The sequence below is a fragment of the Pecten maximus genome, chromosome 15, assembly GCF_902652985.1.
Source record: "Pecten maximus chromosome 15, xPecMax1.1, whole genome shotgun sequence".
Classification (NCBI taxonomy): domain Eukaryota; kingdom Metazoa; phylum Mollusca; class Bivalvia; order Pectinida; family Pectinidae; genus Pecten; species Pecten maximus.
The window spans coordinates 10,360,174-10,382,123 of NC_047029.1; the positions used below are offsets into that span (position 1 = coordinate 10,360,174).

Consider the following 21,950-nt stretch of genomic DNA (forward strand, 5'->3'; position numbering starts at 1 on the left):
TCAAAAATGTGACTTCCCTAAATAAACTATAGTAAAGTTTACCCCCTCCCCAGGGGCAAACCTGAGACCCCTGGGTCATGAAATTCACAATTTTGGTACAGCACCTTAAGACCCAAGCTTCCATCTATGAAGAGTGTTTGATTCCACCATATCTGAGAGTAGAGAAGAAGATTTTTGAAGTTTTAGTCAATTTGACCCATTTTAGCCCTGCCACTCAGGCCCCTTGGGGGTGGGGACTATATAATTCACAATTATGGTTGACCTTTAGCCATTAAAGCTTCCTGCCAAATTTCATTGAATTTGATTTAGGGGTTTTGGAGAAGAAGTCGAAAATGTAAATTGTTTACGGACGCACGACGGACGACGTACGACGATGGACAAAAGGGGATTAGAATAGGTCACTTGAGACTTTGTCTCAGGTGACCTAAAAATGTGACAGGATTATCAAGAATGGTGACTTGATTATTATGAATGGTGACTTGATTATTATGAATTGTGACTGGAATATCGAAAATGGTCACTCAAATATCAAGAATGTGACTGGATTAACAACAATGCTAGTGTCTGGATTATAAAGAAAGATCAAGTGCTTAGCTGCTTAGATACCCCCTTCCACCGTACGCTGTCCATGCACATTCAAAACATTCCAATAATGCGCCTGAAGATGACTGGATTATCACCCTGCCAGACAAGGATTTATTACAAGATTCGAAAACTGTGTCACTTTATTTGTGACCAGGAAATTACCAAAATGATCCATTATAGGGTCGGGAAGGAAAAGAAACCTGTTCCGCGACATGTAACCTGCTTTGAGGCCCTGACCTTTTACCTCTGGAGGATTGGAAATGACACTTCCTGTTAAACATTGTGTTAAACATTGAACTGGATTTTTTTAAGATCATTATATTTTCGTTACTCTGTTTAAATCCCCATTATGATGTGACACAGACTTCACACACAATATAAAACTTTGGCTGTTACAATATTACAATTGTTATCTTCCTGTTCAATTTTTTTTTAAATTATTGTAACCTGGAAAGGAATAGGTCAACCAGTCAATTGTTCAGGGAAAGTACAAGGCAAACAAGCCTGTAGAGATTGTCTTCTGCTGAATTAGTTTTCTTATCTATCACCAAACAATACTTAATGTATCCAGACAGGAGGCCTATGAACCGTTCATCAGCCTCTCATAGAAGGCCTTGGAACCCTTTACCCACCTCTCTGGAGAGGCCTTGACCCCTTTATCCACCTCTCATAGGAGGCCTTGGAACCCTTTATCCACCTCTCTGGAGAGGCCTTGGAACCCTTTACTCACCTCTCATAAGAGGCCTTAGAACCCTTTATCCACCTCTCTGGAGAGGCCTTGGAACCCTTTACCCACCTCTCATAGGAGGCCTTGGAACCCTTTATCCACCTCTCATAGGAGGCCTTGGAACCCTTTATCCACCTCTCATAGGAGGCCTTGGAACCCTTTATCCACCTCTCTGGAGAGGCCTTGGAACCCTTTATCCACCTCTCTGGAGAGGCCTTGACCCCTTTATCCACCTCTCATAGGAGGCCTTGGAACCCTTTACCCACCTCTCATAGGAGGCCTTGGAACCCTTTACCCACCTCTCTGGAGAGGCCTTGACCCCTTTATCCACCTCTCATAGGAGGCCTTGGAACCCTTTACCCACCTCTCATAGAAGGCCTTGGAACCCTTTACCCACCTCTCTGGAGAGGCCTTGACCCCTTTATCCACCTCTCATAGGAGGCCTTGGAACCCTTTATCCACCTCTCTGGAGAGGCCTTGGAACCCTTTACTCACCTCTCATAAGAGGCCTTAGAACCCTTTATCCACCTCTCTGGAGAGGCCTTGGAACCCTTTACCCACCTCTCATAGGAGGCCTTGGAACCCTTTATCCACCTCTCATAGGAGGCCTTGGAACCCTTTATCCACCTCTCATAGGAGGCCTTGGAACCCTTTATCCACCTCTCTGGAGAGGCCTTGGAACCCTTTATCCACCTCTCTGGAGAGGCCTTGACCCCTTTATCCACCTCTCATAGGAGGCCTTGGAACCCTTTACCCACCTCTCATAGGAGGCCTTGGAACCCTTTACCCACCTCTCTGGAGAGGCCTTGACCCCTTTATCCACCTCTCATAGGAGGCCTTGGAACCCTTTATCCACCTCTCTGGAGAGGCCTTGGAACCCTTTACTCACCTCTCATAAGAGGCCTTGGAACCCTTTATCCACCTCTCTGGAGAGGCCTTGGAACCCTTTACCCACCTCTCATAGGAGGCCTTGGAACCCTTTATCCACCTCTCATAGGAGGCCTTGGAACCCTTTATCCACCTCTCATAGGAGGCCTTGGAACCCTTTATCCACCTATCTCATGAGGCCTTGGAACCCTTTATCCACCTCTCTGGAGAGGCCTTGGAACCCTTTATCCACCTCTCATAGGAGGCCTTGGAACCCTTTATCCACCTCTCAAGAGAGGCCTTGGAACCCTTTACCCATCTCTCTGGAGAGGCCTTGGAACCCTTTACCCACCTCTCATAGGAGGCCTTGGAACCCTTTACCCACCTCTCACATGAGGCCTTGGAACCCTTTATCCACCCCTCTGGAGAGGCCTTGGACCCCTTTCTCCACCTCTCTGGAGAGGCCTTGGAACCCTTTACCCACCTCTCAGGAGAGGCCTTGGAACCCTTTATCCACCTCTCACGGAAGGCCTTTGAACCCTTTATCCACCTCTCACAGAAGGCCTTTGAACCCTTTATCCACCTCTCAGGAGAGGCCTTGGAACCCTTTATCCACCTCTCACGGAAGGCCTTTGAACCCTTTATCCATCTCTCTGGAGAGGCCTTGGACCCCTTTATCCACCTCTCACAGAAGGCCTTTGAACCCTTTATCCATCTCTCTGGAGAGGCCTTGGACCCCTTTATCCACCTCTCACAGAAGGCCTTTGAACCCTTTATCCACCTCTCACAGAAGGCCTTTGAACCCTTTATCCACCTCTCACAGAAGGCCTTTGAACCCTTTATCCACCTCTCACAGAAGGCCTTCGAACCCTTTACCCACCTCTCACAGGAGGCCTTGGAACCCTTTATCCACCTCTCACAGAAGGCCTTTGAACCCTTTATCCACCTCTCAGGAGAGGCCTTGGAACCCTTTACCCACCTCTCACAGGAGGCCTTGGAACCCTTTATCCACCTCTCACAGAAGGCCTTTGAACCCTTTATCCACCTCTCAGGAGAGGCCTTGGAACCCTTTACCCACCTCTCATAGAAGGCCTTGGAACCCTTTACCCACCTCTCTGGAGAGGCCTTGACCCCTTTATCCACCTCTCATAGGAGGCCTTGGAACCCTTTATCCACCTCTCTGGAGAGGCCTTGGAACCCTTTACTCACCTCTCATAAGAGGCCTTAGAACCCTTTATCCACCTCTCTGGAGAGGCCTTGGAACCCTTTACCCACCTCTCATAGGAGGCCTTGGAACCCTTTATCCACCTCTCATAGGAGGCCTTGGAACCCTTTATCCACCTCTCATAGGAGGCCTTGGAACCCTTTATCCACCTCTCTGGAGAGGCCTTGGAACCCTTTATCCACCTCTCTGGAGAGGCCTTGACCCCTTTATCCACCTCTCATAGGAGGCCTTGGAACCCTTTACCCACCTCTCATAGGAGGCCTTGGAACCCTTTACCCACCTCTCTGGAGAGGCCTTGACCCCTTTATCCACCTCTCATAGGAGGCCTTGGAACCCTTTATCCACCTCTCTGGAGAGGCCTTGGAACCCTTTACTCACCTCTCATAAGAGGCCTTGGAACCCTTTATCCACCTCTCTGGAGAGGCCTTGGAACCCTTTACCCACCTCTCATAGGAGGCCTTGGAACCCTTTATCCACCTCTCATAGGAGGCCTTGGAACCCTTTATCCACCTCTCATAGGAGGCCTTGGAACCCTTTATCCACCTATCTCATGAGGCCTTGGAACCCTTTATCCACCTCTCTGGAGAGGCCTTGGAACCCTTTATCCACCTCTCATAGGAGGCCTTGGAACCCTTTATCCACCTCTCAAGAGAGGCCTTGGAACCCTTTACCCATCTCTCTGGAGAGGCCTTGGAACCCTTTACCCACCTCTCATAGGAGGCCTTGGAACCCTTTACCCACCTCTCACATGAGGCCTTGGAACCCTTTATCCACCCCTCTGGAGAGGCCTTGGACCCCTTTCTCCACCTCTCTGGAGAGGCCTTGGAACCCTTTACCCACCTCTCAGGAGAGGCCTTGGAACCCTTTATCCACCTCTCACGGAAGGCCTTTGAACCCTTTATCCACCTCTCACAGAAGGCCTTTGAACCCTTTATCCACCTCTCAGGAGAGGCCTTGGAACCCTTTATCCACCTCTCACGGAAGGCCTTTGAACCCTTTATCCATCTCTCTGGAGAGGCCTTGGACCCCTTTATCCACCTCTCACAGAAGGCCTTTGAACCCTTTATCCATCTCTCTGGAGAGGCCTTGGACCCCTTTATCCACCTCTCACAGAAGGCCTTTGAACCCTTTATCCACCTCTCACAGAAGGCCTTTGAACCCTTTATCCACCTCTCACAGAAGGCCTTTGAACCCTTTATCCACCTCTCACAGAAGGCCTTCGAACCCTTTACCCACCTCTCACAGGAGGCCTTGGAACCCTTTATCCACCTCTCACAGAAGGCCTTTGAACCCTTTATCCACCTCTCAGGAGAGGCCTTGGAACCCTTTACCCACCTCTCACAGGAGGCCTTGGAACCCTTTATCCACCTCTCACAGAAGGCCTTTGAACCCTTTATCCACCTCTCAGGAGAGGCCTTGGAACCCTTTACCCACCTCTCATAGGAGGCCTTGGAACCCTTTATCCACCTCTCATGGAAGGCCTTTGAACCCTTTATCCACCTCTCACAGAAGGCCTTTGAACCCTTTATCCACCTCTCTGGAGAGGCCTTTGAACCCTTTATCCACCTCTCTGGAGAGGCCTTGGAACCCTTTATCCACCTCTCACACGAGGCCTTGGAACCCTTTATCCACCTCTCTGGAGAGGCCTTGGAACCCTTTATCCACCTCTCAGGAGAGGCCTTGGAACCCTTTATCCACCTCTCACATGAGGCCTTGGAACCCTTTATCCACCTCTCTGGAGAGGCCTTTGAACCCTTTATCCACCTCTCAGGAGAGGCCTTGGAACCCTTTACCCACCTCTCACAGGAGGCCTTGGAATCCTTTACCCACCTCTCACAGAAGGCCTTTGAACCCTTTACCCACCTCTCATAGGAGGCCTTGGACCCCTTTACCCAGCTCTCACATGAGGCCTTGGACCCCTTTATCCACCTCTCTGGAGAGGCCTTGGAACCCTTTACCCACCTCTCACAGAAGGCCTTTGAACCCTTTACCTACCTCTGAGGAAAACCAGTGTTGACTATATATTTTCTATTTCAATATAAAACTATTGTACTCTGGTTTTAATATCTATTACTCCCTTGTCCTATTATATATATATATATATACACAAGACATATATGGTGATTCTAGATCTAAAGCGAAAAAACCTACCAGAATTTTTAAAAATATCTTCCTAACCTGTTAATTATGATTACAGGGCAAATATTTTGAGTGTAGGCTTGATAGCTCTAGATTATGATAAATACGGCTCCTTTTGTAAATGGATATTTATTTCAGCAGGCTATACTATAGGCTACAGATCATTAATCAAATCCTGTAACATGATTGAATGTGATCCCAGAAATATGACTGGCCTAATAAAGCTGTTTCACACAGCTTAGAGGAATTCCATGGTGAGTTATCTGAATATAATACTAATTAATTAACATATATCCACTGTTATCAAGTATATATAATACTAATTAATTAACATATATCCATTGTAATCAAGGTATATATACTACTAATTAATTAACATATATCCATTGTAATCAAGGTATATATACTACTAATTAATTAACATATATCCATTGTAATCAAGGTATATATAATACTAACTAATTAACATATATCCATTGTAATTAAGGTATATTATTTCAATTTGACCTAACTAGGGAGACCATGTTAACACTACGACGGTATGTTTATCACGAGATAACTCGTTCCCACCTATCCTTCAATACTTGTCGCCTTGTCGCTGTCATCAACTGGAGTCCGTATATAATCAGGTAGCACAGGTGTACCAGGTATTACGTTGCAACCTCCTGATTTCTACCTTTGTCAGGTGTGGCTGTTCAATCTTGATAATATTAGTAAATGGCCATTAGGCCTGTGTAACTCAGCCTTTCATTACGAGGGGCAATATTATGACCCATTAGGTATGTATTGCAATCAATGAATGGGGATATGTGTCACAATAAAACAGGGTCTCTGCAACGTTTGTTTGCCTGTCCGGCTCAGCAGCCAGGAAGCTGATGAAACCTGTTGCCATGGTAACTGTTTAACACTTTTATCTTGTCATCAATAAAGTGAAGTGATTGTGTCACCAGCAGTCGAGGAGGGGTCATAAAGGTCACAAGTCATCAACTATCTATCCCAAGACGCATCAGTTGGCTGTCATGCGTAAACAAGGTGAAATCTTTATGGAAAGCTACATTTGATCTTTGAATGATTCTATAAAAATACCTTAGGAAATATAACAGGTCTACTTTTTTATACAATAACATTTTAAGCCACAGGTGGATAAAAAGCAACCCAAAAGATTATTTAATTGATATGTATATGTACTACCACAGACCAAAATAGTTAGATTTCTAGTTTAATACTTCCTCCATACTTTTTTTACTTAAATAAGATGTCAATGAACAGGATCTGAAATATTCAATTATAGTCTCTCTATATATATCACTTTAAAATAGGACAAAATCAATGCAGATCAGGTAAAAATTCTGTGATAATTCAAATTTTTTTAACCCTGACTTCATTCCAACAACTGAAGTTATCTTTTGTTACTGTATACAATGCTATGAATGCCTCATCTATATATATTTTTAAAAATGAATTTTCCTCCTTTCTTGTTCCCCCTTTTTTGTAATTAACAAAATTTGTTATTAGTCAGAATTGTGTTATCCATTCTGAACTAGTAGCTTTTAAAGGAAAGTTGACGATAGATGGCTGACAGATAGTCACACCATTTGCCATTTAAACTATAATGCTACATGTGTGCTGGAGTGACAATCTGAATCTGGGTAAATAAGTCATAATCTATTCCAAGTGACCACCATATATTTGCTATTTTTGGAACAGTTCATACAAGTTCAACAAAAAGATTTTTTTTCTGTCTCAGATATTACAAAAGCCATTGAATAATGCAAGCAGAAAGCTGTACTGGGGTGACCTTTGATATCTTCCTTTCAAATACAATTTTACCCTTCAGTATGACCCAAGATATATCCCCCTACCCATCTTCTATGTCAGATTTATTAATGCTGCCCTTAGATAATACCTATCCTCCTGTGGCATGCTCTCATTACCTTTGGATTATAAACCCTCAACCCTCTTGTTGCCCATAGCATCCTATCATTAGATAAGGAAGACCTGTTTTGCAGTTATGGAAAAAGATTACCCCCTTATTGCCCTTTGATGTATGTCTTACCTCCCTTTTTGCCTTTTTATATATTTAAGGATTTTGTTTTTGCCCTTCACTAAATAAGGCTCACATGTACATCTTTTGACATACATTTCAGTCATGTATAAATTAATTTATATGAAATGGTAGTCAAAGCTTGGACCTCTTTGAGTCTACCTGTTGTATAAATGACACACCAAGATGGCAAGGAAGATTATAGCTATCATGCTACTGTTTGACTATCCCTCAATCGGCCATTGCCATTTCTCATCCCTCAACCAGCCATCCCTCAACCAGTCCATCGCCATCCCTCAACCAGTCATCGCCATCCCTCAACCAGTCATCGCCATCCCTCAACCAGTCATTGCCATCCCTCAACCAGCCATTACCATCCCTCAACCAGCCATTACCATCTCCAAACCAGCCATTGCCATCCCTCAACAAGCCATTACCATCCCTCAACCAGCCATTACCATCTCCCAACCAGCCATCGCCATCCCTCAACCAGCCATCGCCATCCCTCAACCAGTCATCGCCATCCCTCAACCAGTCATTGCCATCCCTCAACCAGCCATTACCATCCCTCAACCAGCCATTACCATCTCCCAACCAGCCATTGCCATCCCTCAACAAGCCATTACCATCCCTCAACCAGCCATTACCATCTCCCAACCAGCCATTGCCATTCCTCAACCAGCCATTACCATCCCTCAACCAGCCATTACCATCCCTCAACCAGTTATTGCCATCCCTCAACTAGTCATTACCATCCCTCAACCAGCCATCCCTCAACCAGCCATTGCCATCCCTCAACCAGCCATTGCCATCCCTCAACCAGCCATTGCCATCCCTCAACCAGTCATTGCCATCCCTCAACCAGCCATCCCTCAACCAGCCATTGCCATCCCTCAACCAGTCATTGCCATCCCTCAACCAGTCATTACCATCCCTCAACCAGCCATCCCTCAACCAGCCATTGCCATCCCTCAACCAGCCATTGCCATCCCTCAACCAGTCATTGCCATCCCTCAACCACTCATTACCATCCCTCAACCAGTCATCCCTCAACCAGTCATTACCATCCCTCAACCAGCCATCCCTCAACCAGCCATTGCCATCCCTCAACCAGTCATTGCCATCCCTCAACCAGCCATTGCCATCCCTCAACCAGTCATTGCCATCCCTCAACCAGTCATTGCCATCCCTCAACCAGCCATTGCCATCCCTCAACCAGCCATTGCCATCCCTCAACCAGTCATTGCCATCCCTCAACCAGCCATTGCCATCCCTCAACCAGCCATTGCCATCCCTCAACCAGTCATTACCATCCCTCAACCAGTCATTACCATCCCTCAACCAGCCATTGCCATCCCTCAACCAGTCATTACCATCCCTCAACCAGCCATTACCATCCCTCATCTGTAGCCATTGCCATCCCTCATCCTTCAACCAGTCATTGCCATCCCTTATCCCTCAGCCAGCCAATACCATCTCAGTATGATGAATTTATACCACAATCCAGTCTGTCCACTCCATCATTTAATCATTCTTCATTACCAAAATGATTTTAGTATCAACACATGTACATGCGGTTTAATTTAGAAAACTGCCGTGTAGTTTACGGTATCAAATCTAATACTGTGTTTCGACAAACGAATGTAAGCTGCTAATTAGAGAAACTATGAACCCAGTAAAAAAGGTTAATTAAGGTACAGCATTGCTATCAAAACACTAATGTTACTTCAATTAAAAGATGCAATTATTTTCTGTGATGTATATCATTTCCGCTTACAAGCTGGAAAGTTTGGGGCGGTACAAAGGTTAGTACAATTCCAAAGACAGTCACAAGAAAAGCACTGAAGCTTGGCTGGATCAGAAACGTCTAGGATGGATTGTACAATTGAAAATTGCCTCATAAACACAAGATTTGAGATGAAGCTTTTTGAGAATAACGGTTGCCTTGACAACAGAACTTACTCTTTCAGACGCCTGGTGGAGGAACTATCAATTAGCGTTCTCCATTGATTTGGGTTTAATGTCAAGTCTAGTTGGGTTTAGTACAATAAAAACACAAGGAATGAAATATGTGTTAACTTATCTCCACTGAAGGCAGATTTCATTTGCCAGAATGGCCGAGTGTGTTATTCAAACACTCCGGTTCTGTCGCAGAGATGTTAATTTGAATTCTGGAATGTTGCGTTGACGTAGCTGCTCAATGTTGCGACATTCAGATACAGCCATTGTCCCAACAACACTCCGAGAAGCCATATTTGTAAAGCTCACTTCAGATGTTTAACTCCAATTTCAATTTACAAAATATTGCCTAAGTACATTTGAATAATTGACACACGATTCTCAAGTTTAACTTCCAGCACTGGTACTAAATTGAACTGGAATATTTATCAGTTTAATAAAGAATAGCTATAGGACTTCATTAAAGCTTTTAAATATTTAGTAATCAAATTTCTTGGATAATATATTGCTCAGAACATACAAAACATAAATAAAATTATTGTGAAAAATGTTTTTTTACCGTAATTGAAATTTCCATACAATAAGGAAATACACAGAAAATTCCACCATAGCAAAAGCACTACCAGGTCACAACAGTAATATGCAATGAAATTTCCTAGCTCTTTTACAGTTTCTAAGATATGTTTAAGAAATGTCAAAATTCTTATTTTAGCTATCATTATAGTGTGCGTACAAAGATTGTTGAAGATATCATCAAAGTTTTTGAGGTCAACTGTTTTGAATTTTTATCACCCCAACCAACTTCGATCAAGAAATTACAGACATTATTTCTATTGTTTAGATATTGAAGTTATAATCTACAGGTATGAGATGATATTTTGAACGGTACATGTTCCGTTCAAGTCCCTGATAAAACACCTCTCCCTATGTACAAATGCTCACACAAGCTTAAAATATCTACTTTGCAATGGTTCCTGTTATAGAACTAATTAAGCGGCCATTTGTCATGACTAGCATGTTTCCTCGGCAAGGTCACAGCGACATAACAATCCTATGAACTTGTTCGCCATTAAAAACCCGTTCCGAGAAATGTTCTGCCTCAACCAATATGTTGTCGTTAGGAGCGCGATCACCTAGAACAGGAGCAACACACACCTATCTCGAGACATCAACTTCCTTTTTTATTTCTGGCTCAGTTAAAATTGTTGAAATAGGCAGATTAGTGTTATTTTATCGTACTAATATCCTCGGTGGCTAGTTCGGAATATTTCAGTTAAATTAGCTATATTTATGGGAAAAAAAAGATTAAAAACACCAGTAGACATTTCGATGGTGACTTTGAGCTAGTGATCATATGTTTGAGGTAGCTGTGTGGCTACACCCCCAGCAGGGACGCCGCCTCGACAAAACTTACAGCATTGAAAAGGTCACACACAGAAAAGCCTCTATAACTGTTTGTATTTACAAATTTCAACACTGAAATAATTCAATTTAAGACACGTTTCTATGGTAACAACTGGTGTGTTTTCCTTTTGAGACATCCTTTAAATTTCTATTTTGGGATGAACATTAAATGCTTGCAACTGACTCCAACAAAATGGATTCAGCCGATAAGTATGTGCACGGCTCTGTTGAAAGACTTGAATGTCTACATGCTTTAGCAAAAATGATAATGATGTTATCATCACAATTTATGCCAGGATTAGCTATTGTCAGGATAATAGACAGCCTTTTAAAATATCTTTCTTCTGAAATGTAAAGTTAATTGAATCAAAATCAAATCAGGTTTTCTGAAAGTCCTAAGTAAAATTCTTCTCCTAGTCTCCACTCACATGAAAGAAAAAAAGTATGCAAATTATGCAAACTTTTTGTCTGAATAGTAACAATTGGCTCGAATATCAATAAATGTCTCTTAGGGAAACTCTAAGAAGATGTATTATGCTGAAATTGAAGATGATTTCCTGAAGATTTTTTCAACAGATATGCTATGGATTGTTCTATTGTTGAAGGCACTCAAGTCAAAAGATCCTTCCCTGTGACACCACTGTAAGGAATGGTGGCTTAAAATTTTTTTTTTCATTTTGTACCGAGGGACATTTACCCGACAGAATCCAGCCCTAGGTTATCATAGAGATACTACTTAACTCATCATATATACCATATAGATAATTCCATTGAAAACAATCATCCCCTCCCCATGTTGGTTAAAACAATCATCCCCTCCCCATGTTGGTTAAAACAATCATCCCCTCCCCATGTTGGTTAAAACAATCATCCCCTCCCCATGTTGGTTAAAACAATCATCCCCTCCCCATGTTGGTTAAAAAAATCCCTTTTTACTGCTATATCTGACATAATTCTATTATTCTCATTTTGCAATACTCAAAGATCATTCTGCTATGCTTAATGATCATTGTGCTATAGTTTAAGATCATTCTGCCATACTCCAAGATCATTCTGCCATACTCCAAGATCATTCTGCTATATACTCCAAGATCATTCTGCTATATTCCAAGATCATTCAGCTATACTCCAAGATCATTCAGCTATACTCCAAGATCATTCAGCTATACTCCATAATCATATAATATAAATTAGTACCATGTGACACCCTACCTCTATATAAATTAGTACCATGTGACACCCTACCCCTAACTATATAAATTAGTACCATGTGACACCCTACCTCTTACTATATAAATTAGTACCATGTGACACCCCTAACTATATAAATTAGTACCATGTGACACCCCTAACTATATAAATTAGTACCATGTGGCCCCCTACCCCTAACTATATAAATTAGTACCATGTGACACCCTACCCCTAACTATATAAATTAGTACCATGTGACACCCTACCCCTAACTATATAAATTAGTACCATGTGACACCCTACCCCTAACTATATAAATTAGTACCATGTGACACCCTACCTCTAACTATATAAATTAGTACCATATATGCGACACCCTAACCCTAACTATATAAATTAGTACCGTGTGACACCCTACCCCTAACTATATAAATTAGTACCATGTGACACCCTACCCCTAACTATATAAATTAGTACCATGCGACACCCTAACCCTAACTATATAAATTAGTACCGTGTGACACCCTACCCCTAACTATATAAATTAGTACCATGTGACACCCTACCCCTAACTATATAAATTAGTACCATGTGACACCCTACCCCTAACTATATAAATTAGTACCATGTGACACCCTACCTCTAACTATATAAATTAGTACCATTTGACACCCTACCCCTAACTATATAAATTAGTACCATGTGACACCCTACCTCTAACTATATAAATTAGTACCATGTGACACCCTACCTCTTACTATATAAATTAGTACCATGTGACACCCTACCCCTAACTATATAAATTAGTACCATGTGACACCCTACCCCTAACTATATAAATTAGTACCATGTGACACCCTACCCCTAACTATATAAATTAGTACCATGTGACACCCTACCTCTAACTATATAAATTAGTACCATGTGACACCCTACCCCTAACTATATAAATTAGTACCATGTGACACCCTAACTATATAAATTAGTACCATGTGACACCCTACCCCTAACTATATAAATTAGTACCATGTGACACCCTACCCCTAACTATATAAATAAGTACCATGTGACACCCTACCTCTTACTATATAAATTAGTACCATGTCACACCCTACCCCTAACTATATAAATTAGTACCATGTGACACCCTACCCTTAACTATATAAATTAGTACTATGTGACACCCTACCCTTAACTATATAAATTAGTACCATGTGACACCCTACCTCTAACTATATAAATTAGTACCATGTGACACCCTACCTCTTACTATATAAATTAGTAATATGTGACACCCTACCCTTAACTATATAAATTAGTACCATGTGACACCCTACCTCTAACTATATAAATTAGTACCATGTGACACCCTACCCCTAACTATATAAATTAGTACCATGTGACACCCTACCCCTAACTATATAAATTAGTACCATGTGACACCCTACCCCTAACTATATAAATTAGTACTATGTGACACCCTACCCCTAACTATATAAATTAGTACCATGTGACACCCTCCCCCTAACTATATAAATTAGTACCATGTGACACCCTACCCCTAACTATATAAATTAGTACCATGTGACACCCTACCCCTAACTATATAAATTAGTACCATGTGGCCCCCTACCCCTAACTATATAAATTAGTACCATGTGACACCCTACCCCTAACTATATAAATTAGTACCATATATGCGACACCCTACCTCTTACTATATAAATTAGTACCATGTGACACCCTACCCCTAACTATATAAATTAGTACCATGTGACACCCTACCTCTAACTATATAAATTAGTACCATGTGACACCCTACCCCTAACTATATAAATTAGTACCATGTGACACCCTACCTCTAACTATATAAATTAGTACCATGTGACACCCTCCCCCTAACTATATAAATTAGTACCATGTGACACCCTCCCCCTAACTATATAAATTAGTACCATATATGCGACACCCTACCTCTTACTATATAAATTAGTACCATGTGACACCCTACCCCTAACTATATAAATTAGTACCATGTGACACCCTCCCCCTAACTATATAAATTAGTACCATGTGACACCCTACCTCTAACTATATCAATTAGTACCATGTGACACCCCTAACTATATAAATTAGTACCATGTGACACCCTACCCCTAACTATATAAATAAGTACCATGTGACACCCTACCCCTAACTATATAAATTAGTACCATATATGCGACACCCTAACCCTAACTATATAAATTAGTACCATGTGACACCCTACCTCTTACTATATAAATTAGTACCATGTGACACCCCTAACTATATAAATTAGTACCATGTGACACCCTACCCCTAACTATATAAATTAGTACCATATGACACCCTACCCCTAACTATATAAATTAGTACCATGTGACACCCTACCTGTAACTATATAAATTAGTACCATGTGACACCCTACCTCTAACTATATAAATTAGTACCATGTCACACCCTACCCCTAACTATATAAATTAGTACCATGTCACACCCTACCCCTAACTATATAAATTAGTACCATGTGACCTCTAACTGTCGATAACACTTATAGTGACAAATTTGTTAGTCACTCGCTTTTAACCCTTATACAACCAATTACCATCCAAAACATGTTCATGCATAAGCACGCGCTACTTGGAATGATATTTTCACTTTCCTGCTCAGTTGAGTCCCACACCATTAGGCAACCAAACATTTTTTCTGTCTTTTTTTTTTTTTTTTTTTTACAAAATTCCCTGCTTGAGTAACATGCAATTAATGTCCTTTATTTTGCAATGAAACTACATTCGATTCGAATGAAAATGTAAAAAACATGCATAATTGGAGTTCACCTTTACGGTTTCCAAGCAAATTTGAACCAATACATGCATCACTGTCGATTCTGTATGTGATGGAATCGTTACCAATTTGTCCATCAAGTGATGGAGATGTTAAGAGTTATGATTCACATCATTTGTTCACCTGCCTGTGCTTCTATTAATTATTCATTTCAAATATTAATCACCAGCTAAGTAGACAAATGACCTGTAATGAGAACTTGGGGACAAAAATCATCCACTGAAATTTTAATGACTTCTTCAAACACCAAACCTGTGCTTTCCTTGTAATGAGACTCATTAATATTAGACTTTGTGTGTTAAGTGAATCTGGAAATCATAAAATCAAAAATAGTTGTATATTGCTTTCAAGTCTTGTGGCTATCTTCAGAAGATCATTTTAATGTTGTCTGAACAACCTCTGATAGTACATTATTACCTCCCCTGAAATTACATTATTACCTCCCCTGAAATTACATTATTACCTAACCCTGATAATACAAAATTATCTCCCCTGGTATTAGATTACCTCCCCTGATATTACATTATTACCTCCCCTGATATAACAGTATTACATCCCTTGATATTATATTACTGCCCCTGATATCAGATTATAAGATTATTATCTCCCTTGATATTAGATTATTGCCTCCCCTGATATTAGATTTTTATTGCCCCTAATTGTAAATTATCTCACCTGATATTAGATTATTACCTCCCTTGATATTAGATTATTACCTCCCCTGATATTAGATTATTACCTCCCTTGATATTAGATTATTACCTCCCTTGATATTAGATTATTACCTCCCTTGATATTAGATTATTACCTCACCTGATATTAGATTATTACCTCCCCTGATATTAGATTATTACTTCCCTTGATATTAAATTATTACCTCACCTGATATTAGATTATTACCTCCCTTGATATTAGATTATTACCTCCCTTGATATAAGATTATTACCTCCCCTGATATTAGATTATTACCTCCCCTGATATTAGATTATTACCTCACCTTGATATTAGATTATTACCTCCCTTTATATTAGATTATTACCTCCCCTGATATTAGATTATTACCTCACCTTGATATTAGATTATTACCTCACCTGATATTAGATTATTACCTCCCTTGATATTAGATTATTACCTCCCCTGATATTAGATTATTATCTCCCCTAATTGTAAATTATTATCTCACCTGATATTAGATTATTACCTCCCTTGATATAAGATTATTACCTCCCCTGATATTAGATTATTACCTCCCCTGATATTAGATTATTACCTCCCTTGATATTAGATTATTACCTCCCCTGATATTAGATTATTACCTCCCTTTATATTAGATTATTACCTCCCCTGATATTAGATTATTACCTCCCTTGATATTAGATTATTACCTCCCTTGATATTAGATTATTACCTCACCTTGATATTAGATTATTACCTCCCTTGATATTAGATTATTACCTCCCTTTATATTAGATTATTACCTCACCTGATATTAGATTATTACCTCCCCTGATATTAGATTATTACCTCCCTTGATATTAGATTATTACCTCACCTTGATATTAGATTATTACCTCCCTTTATATTAGATTATTACCTCCCTTGATATTAGATTATTACCTCCCTTTATATTAGATTATTACCTCCCTTGATATTAGATTATTACCTCCCTTGATATTAGATTATTACCTCACCTGATATCAGATTATTATCTCCCCTTATACTACAATATAACCTCCCCTTGATATTGATTGTATTACTTCATAAATGTTCCTGTTAATTGCCTAAAGAGAATGACAACATTTAACACTCGTGATTATGAATTATGTTTGCTGTGTTGATCTTTTTATGGTCACATACATCTCCAAATGGCTCTTCTTGGATCAAGGTTAAGAAAAAGGTTTCTTTGACAAGTATAAGAAATTAATGGTATTGTTGAAAAAAGATGAATCATCAGGAAAGAAGATGTGCAAGTTTGGATACTTATGGCATAAATTAGAATACTGTTTATAGTGTATATATGTAGTTGACTCACCCTGTATCCAATTCCTGCCCGAACAATCTTCACACCTGTCGACTTCTCTAACTCTGACTTTCGCTCTTCTGCAAAACAAAAATTACACCATTAACACCCATACACAGTGAACAGTCTCAATCATCAGTTCCTTAAACCCCTGTACTTGTCAATTGGCCGAATACATTTCCAAAAAAATCTCTTTTAAGCACATATTAAGCCAGAAATTATCTATCAGGTGTGTTAACTCTCAAGATGACAACGGTAGTGGTATACAATGTGTGAGGTATTTCACATTAATCTAAGTCGAGGAGTCAACCTGAGTATTCAAATCAAAGACACTGTAGTTAATGTTGACAAGCTGTTAATAAGACAAATCCAAAGGTGTCAGTCTGGACACATTGAGTTTTATTTCCTTTTCTGTTTGCAGACATCATAGTCTGAACATTTTTGGCTGCCACTTTTTTTCCTGTGTGTAGACCTTCTAGTCTGGAAACAATGGTAATTAGTATTATTTTTTCTTGTTTGCAGTTGTTTAGTCTCGAATTTCCCTTTTTTCTGTGTTCTATGTGTGTAAAGAAGAACCTTGTTAGTCTGGACACTTTAGTGTGTGTGTACAGTTGAACCTTTTTAGTCTGGATACTTTGGTTTGTGTGCAAAGAAGAACCTTGTTAGTCTGGACACTTTTGTGTGTATATACTGTAGAACCTTGTTAGTCTGGATACTTTGGTTTGTGTGTAAAGAAGAACCTTATTAGTCTGGACACTTTGGTGTGTACAGTAGAACCTTGTTAGTCTGGACACTTTGGCGTATGTACAGTAGAACCTTGTTATTCTGGACACTTTGGTTTGTGTGTACAGTAGAACCTTGTTAGTCTGGACACTTTGGTTTGTGTGTACAGTAGAACCTTGTTATTCTGGACACTTTGGTTTGTGTGTACAGTAGAACCTTGTTAGTCTGGACACTTTGGTTTGTGTGTACAGTAGAACCTTGTTAGTCTAGACACTTTGGTGTATATCTTCTAGACACTTTGGTGTACATCTTCTAGACACTTTGGTGTACATCTTCTAGACACTTTGGTGTACATCTTCTAGACACTTTGGTGTACATCTTCTAGACACTTTGGTGTACATCTTCTAGACACTTTGGTGTACATCTTCCAGACACTTTGGTGTACATCTTCTAGACACTTTGGTGTACATCTTCCAGACACTTTGGTGTACATCTTCCTGACACTTTGGTGTACATCTTCTAGACACTTTGGTGTACATCTTCTAGACACTTTGGTGTATATCTTCTAGACACTTTGGTGTACATCTTCTAGACACTTTGGTGTACATCTTCTAGACACTTTGGTGTACATCTTCTAGACACTTTGGTGTATATCTTCTAGACACTTTGGTGTATATCTTCTAGACACTTTGGTGTACATCTTCTAGACACTTTGGTGTACATCTTCTAGACACTTTGGTGTACATCTTCTAGACACTTTGGTGTACATCTTCTAGACACTTTGGTGTATATCTTCTAGACACTTTGGTGTATATCTTCTAGACACTTTGGTGTACATCTTCTAGACACTTTGGTGTATATCTTCTAGACACTTTGGTGTACATCTTCCTGACACTTTGGTGTACATCTTCCTGACACTTTGGTGTACATCTTCTAGACACTTTGGTGTACATCTTCTAGACACTTTGGTGTACATCTTCTAGACACTTTGGTGTACATCTTCCTGACACTTTGGTGTACATCTTCTAGACACTTCGGTGTATATCTTCTAGACACTTTGGTGTACATCTTCTAGACACTTTGGTGTACATCTTCTAGACACTTTGGTGTACATCTTCTAGACACTTCGGTGTACATCTACATATCACAGTAAATAATCAAGTGAAATTTCAGAAAGTTTGGCTTTCTGTGATATAGCTTGGCCTTAGATGATGTATTTTTGATGGTAGATTCTTGTTCTATTTTCAATAACGGCAACTTTGACCTTAAAACAAGGAACTTTTTAAACCCCTAATGTACATTCACATATATATCACAGTATATAACATCATGAGAAGGTTTAGAAAGTTTGGCACTCTGGATTCGGAGATAATTTCTGGAAACGAAGGTGTCCATGTCCAGAAAGATTGCCAAAAGACACCATGATTAGTTTTGGGCACCCGCAATGCGAGGCCCTAAAAAGCACAATGTGTGTATTTTTTTTATATTGTTTTTATATTCTATCAATTATTAACATACATTTTAGATATTTTTTCTAACCAACCCCCCGCCTCTTCCCTCTAAGGAACTGCTGTGGATGCTGTAATTGTTGGTTTACATTTTCCACATATCCTGTACTCTATACTGCTTTATTGTACGCGTCTTCAATACCGGACACGAGGCTGGCAGGTATTATGGTCGAGCCCTGGTGTATACGCCTCCTGTAATCTATCCGGATCCTGGTGTCGGAGACACGATAATCTCCTGTAACCATCAACAGGTAATTCTTGCATCATCTGCATACGTAATTCTATGTCTGTCGCGATTCCTGTCTGTATGCCGCAAGATACACTGGCTGCAATTTCCTATCAAATGATGTACGGATTTTGTACAACCTTATCTTAACTATATTCCACCGATTTCATACAACCTTACCACACCATCTAATAATCCTTTATTAATTCAATATTCGAGTTTAATTTCACCCTCTAAATCTCCATCTTCCACTTCAAAATTGCTAACTTCAATATTCTTCCAAATTTCCATTTTTTAATAAAAGCCAAGTTAGGGCACTGGTGTCCCTTGATTGAAATCTTTTTTTTTAATGACTACAGGTTTAAACTGAACCATTAGTGGGGTAGTGATTGGGCTGTTGACATTTTTACATAGCCTGCATGACAACAAGTTCTATTAGATCTGAACTAGCCTGCATGACAACAAGTTCTATTAAATCTGAACCAGCCTGCATGACAACAAGTTCTATTAGATTTGAACCAGCCTGCATGACAACAAGTTCTATTAAATCTGAACCAGCCTGCATGACAACAAGTTCTATTAGAACTGAACCAGCCTGCATGACAACAAGTTCTATTAGAATCCTGAACCAGCCTGCACAACAACAAGTTGTATTAGATCTGAACCAGCAGGCATGACAACAAGTTATATTAGATTTGAACCAGCCTGCATGACAACAAGTTCTATTAGAACTGAACCAGCCTGCACAACAAGTTGTATTAGATCTGAACCAGCAGGCATGACAACAAGTTCTATTAGATCTGAACTAGCCTGCATGACAACAAGTTCTATTAGAACTGAACCAGCTTGCATGACAACAAGTTCTATTAGAACTGAACCAGCTTGCATGAAAACAAGTTTGATTAGAACTGAACCAGCCTGCATGACAACAAGTTCTATTAGATCTGAACCAGCCTGCATGACAACAAGTTCTACTAGATCTGAACCAGCCTGCATGACAACAAGTTATATTAGAACTGAACCAGCCTGCATGACAACAAGTTCTATTAAATCTGAACCAGCCAACATGACAACAATTAAGTTCTATTAAATCTGAGCCAGCCTGCATGACAACAAGTTCGATTAGAACTGAACCAGCCTGCACCACAACAAGTTCTATTAGAACTGAACCAGCCTGCATGACAACAAGTTCTATTAGAACTGAACCAGCCTGCATGACAACAAGTTCTATTAGAACTGAACCAGCCTGCACAACAACAAGTTGTGTTAGATCTGAACCAGCAGGCATGACAACAAGTTATATTAGATTTGAACCAGCCTGCATGACAACAAGTTCTATTAGAACTGAACCAGCCTGCACAACAAGTTGTATTAGATCTGAACCAGCCTGCATGACAACAAGTTATATTAGATCTGAACCAGCCTGCATGACAACAAGTTCTATTAGAACTGAACCAGCTTGCATGACAACAAGTTCTATTAGAACTGAACCAGCTTGCATGAAAACAAGTTTGATTAGAACTGAACCAGCCTGCATGACAACAAGTTCTATTAGATCTGAACCAGCCTGCATGACAACAAGTTCTACTAGATCTGAACCAGCCTGCATTACAACAAGTTATATTAGAACTGAACCAGCCTGCATGACAACAAGTTCTATTAAATCTGAACCAGCCAACATGACAACAATTAAGTTCTATTAAATCTGAGCCAGCCTGCATGACAACAAATTCTATTAGAACTGAACCAGCCTGCACCACAACAAGTTCTATTAGAACTGAACCAGCCTGCACCACAACAAGTTCTATTAAATCTGAACTAGCCTGCATGACAAGTTCTATTAGAACTGAACCAGCTTGCATGAAAACAAGTTTGATTAGAACTGAACCAGCCCGCATGACAACAAGTTCTATTAGATCTGAACCAGCCTGCATGACAACAAGTTCTACTAGATCTGAACCAGCCTGCATGACAACAAGTTCTATCAGATCTGAACCAGCCTGCATGACAACAAGTTCCATCAAATCTGAACCAGCCTGCATGACAAGTTCTATCAGAACTGAACCAGCCTGCATGACAAGTTATATTAGATCTGAACCAGCTTGCATGACAACAAGTTATATTAGATCTGAACCAGCCTGCATGACAACAAGTTCTATTAAATCTGAACCAGCCAACATGACAACAATTAAGTTCTATTAAATCTGAGCCAGCCTGCATGACAACAAGTTCGATTAGAACTGAAGCAGCCTGCATGACAACAAGTTCTATTAGAACTGAACCAGCCTGCACCACAACAAGTTCTATTAAATCTGAACCAGCCTGCATGACAACAAGTTCTATTAGAACTGAACCAGCCTGCATGACAACAAGTTCTATTAGAACTGAACCAGCCTGCATGACAACAAATTCTATTAGAACTGAACCAGCCTGCATGACAACAAGTTCTATTAGAACTGAACCAGCT

At 40.3% G+C, this 21,950-nt stretch overlaps 1 protein-coding gene across 1 annotated transcript in view; it reads right to left on the bottom strand.

Moving 5' to 3' along the window:
• The window catches only part of LOC117344279 (receptor-type tyrosine-protein phosphatase N2-like), a 165,913-nt gene that overhangs the window by 82,642 nt on the left and 61,321 nt on the right, over window positions 1-21,950 (bottom strand). Inside the window, exon 4 of the mRNA XM_033906972.1 lies at window positions 17,039-17,106. Within this exon, the coding sequence (XP_033762863.1) occupies window positions 17,039-17,106 (68 nt within the window). The remainder of the gene's footprint in view (window positions 1-17,038; window positions 17,107-21,950) is intronic.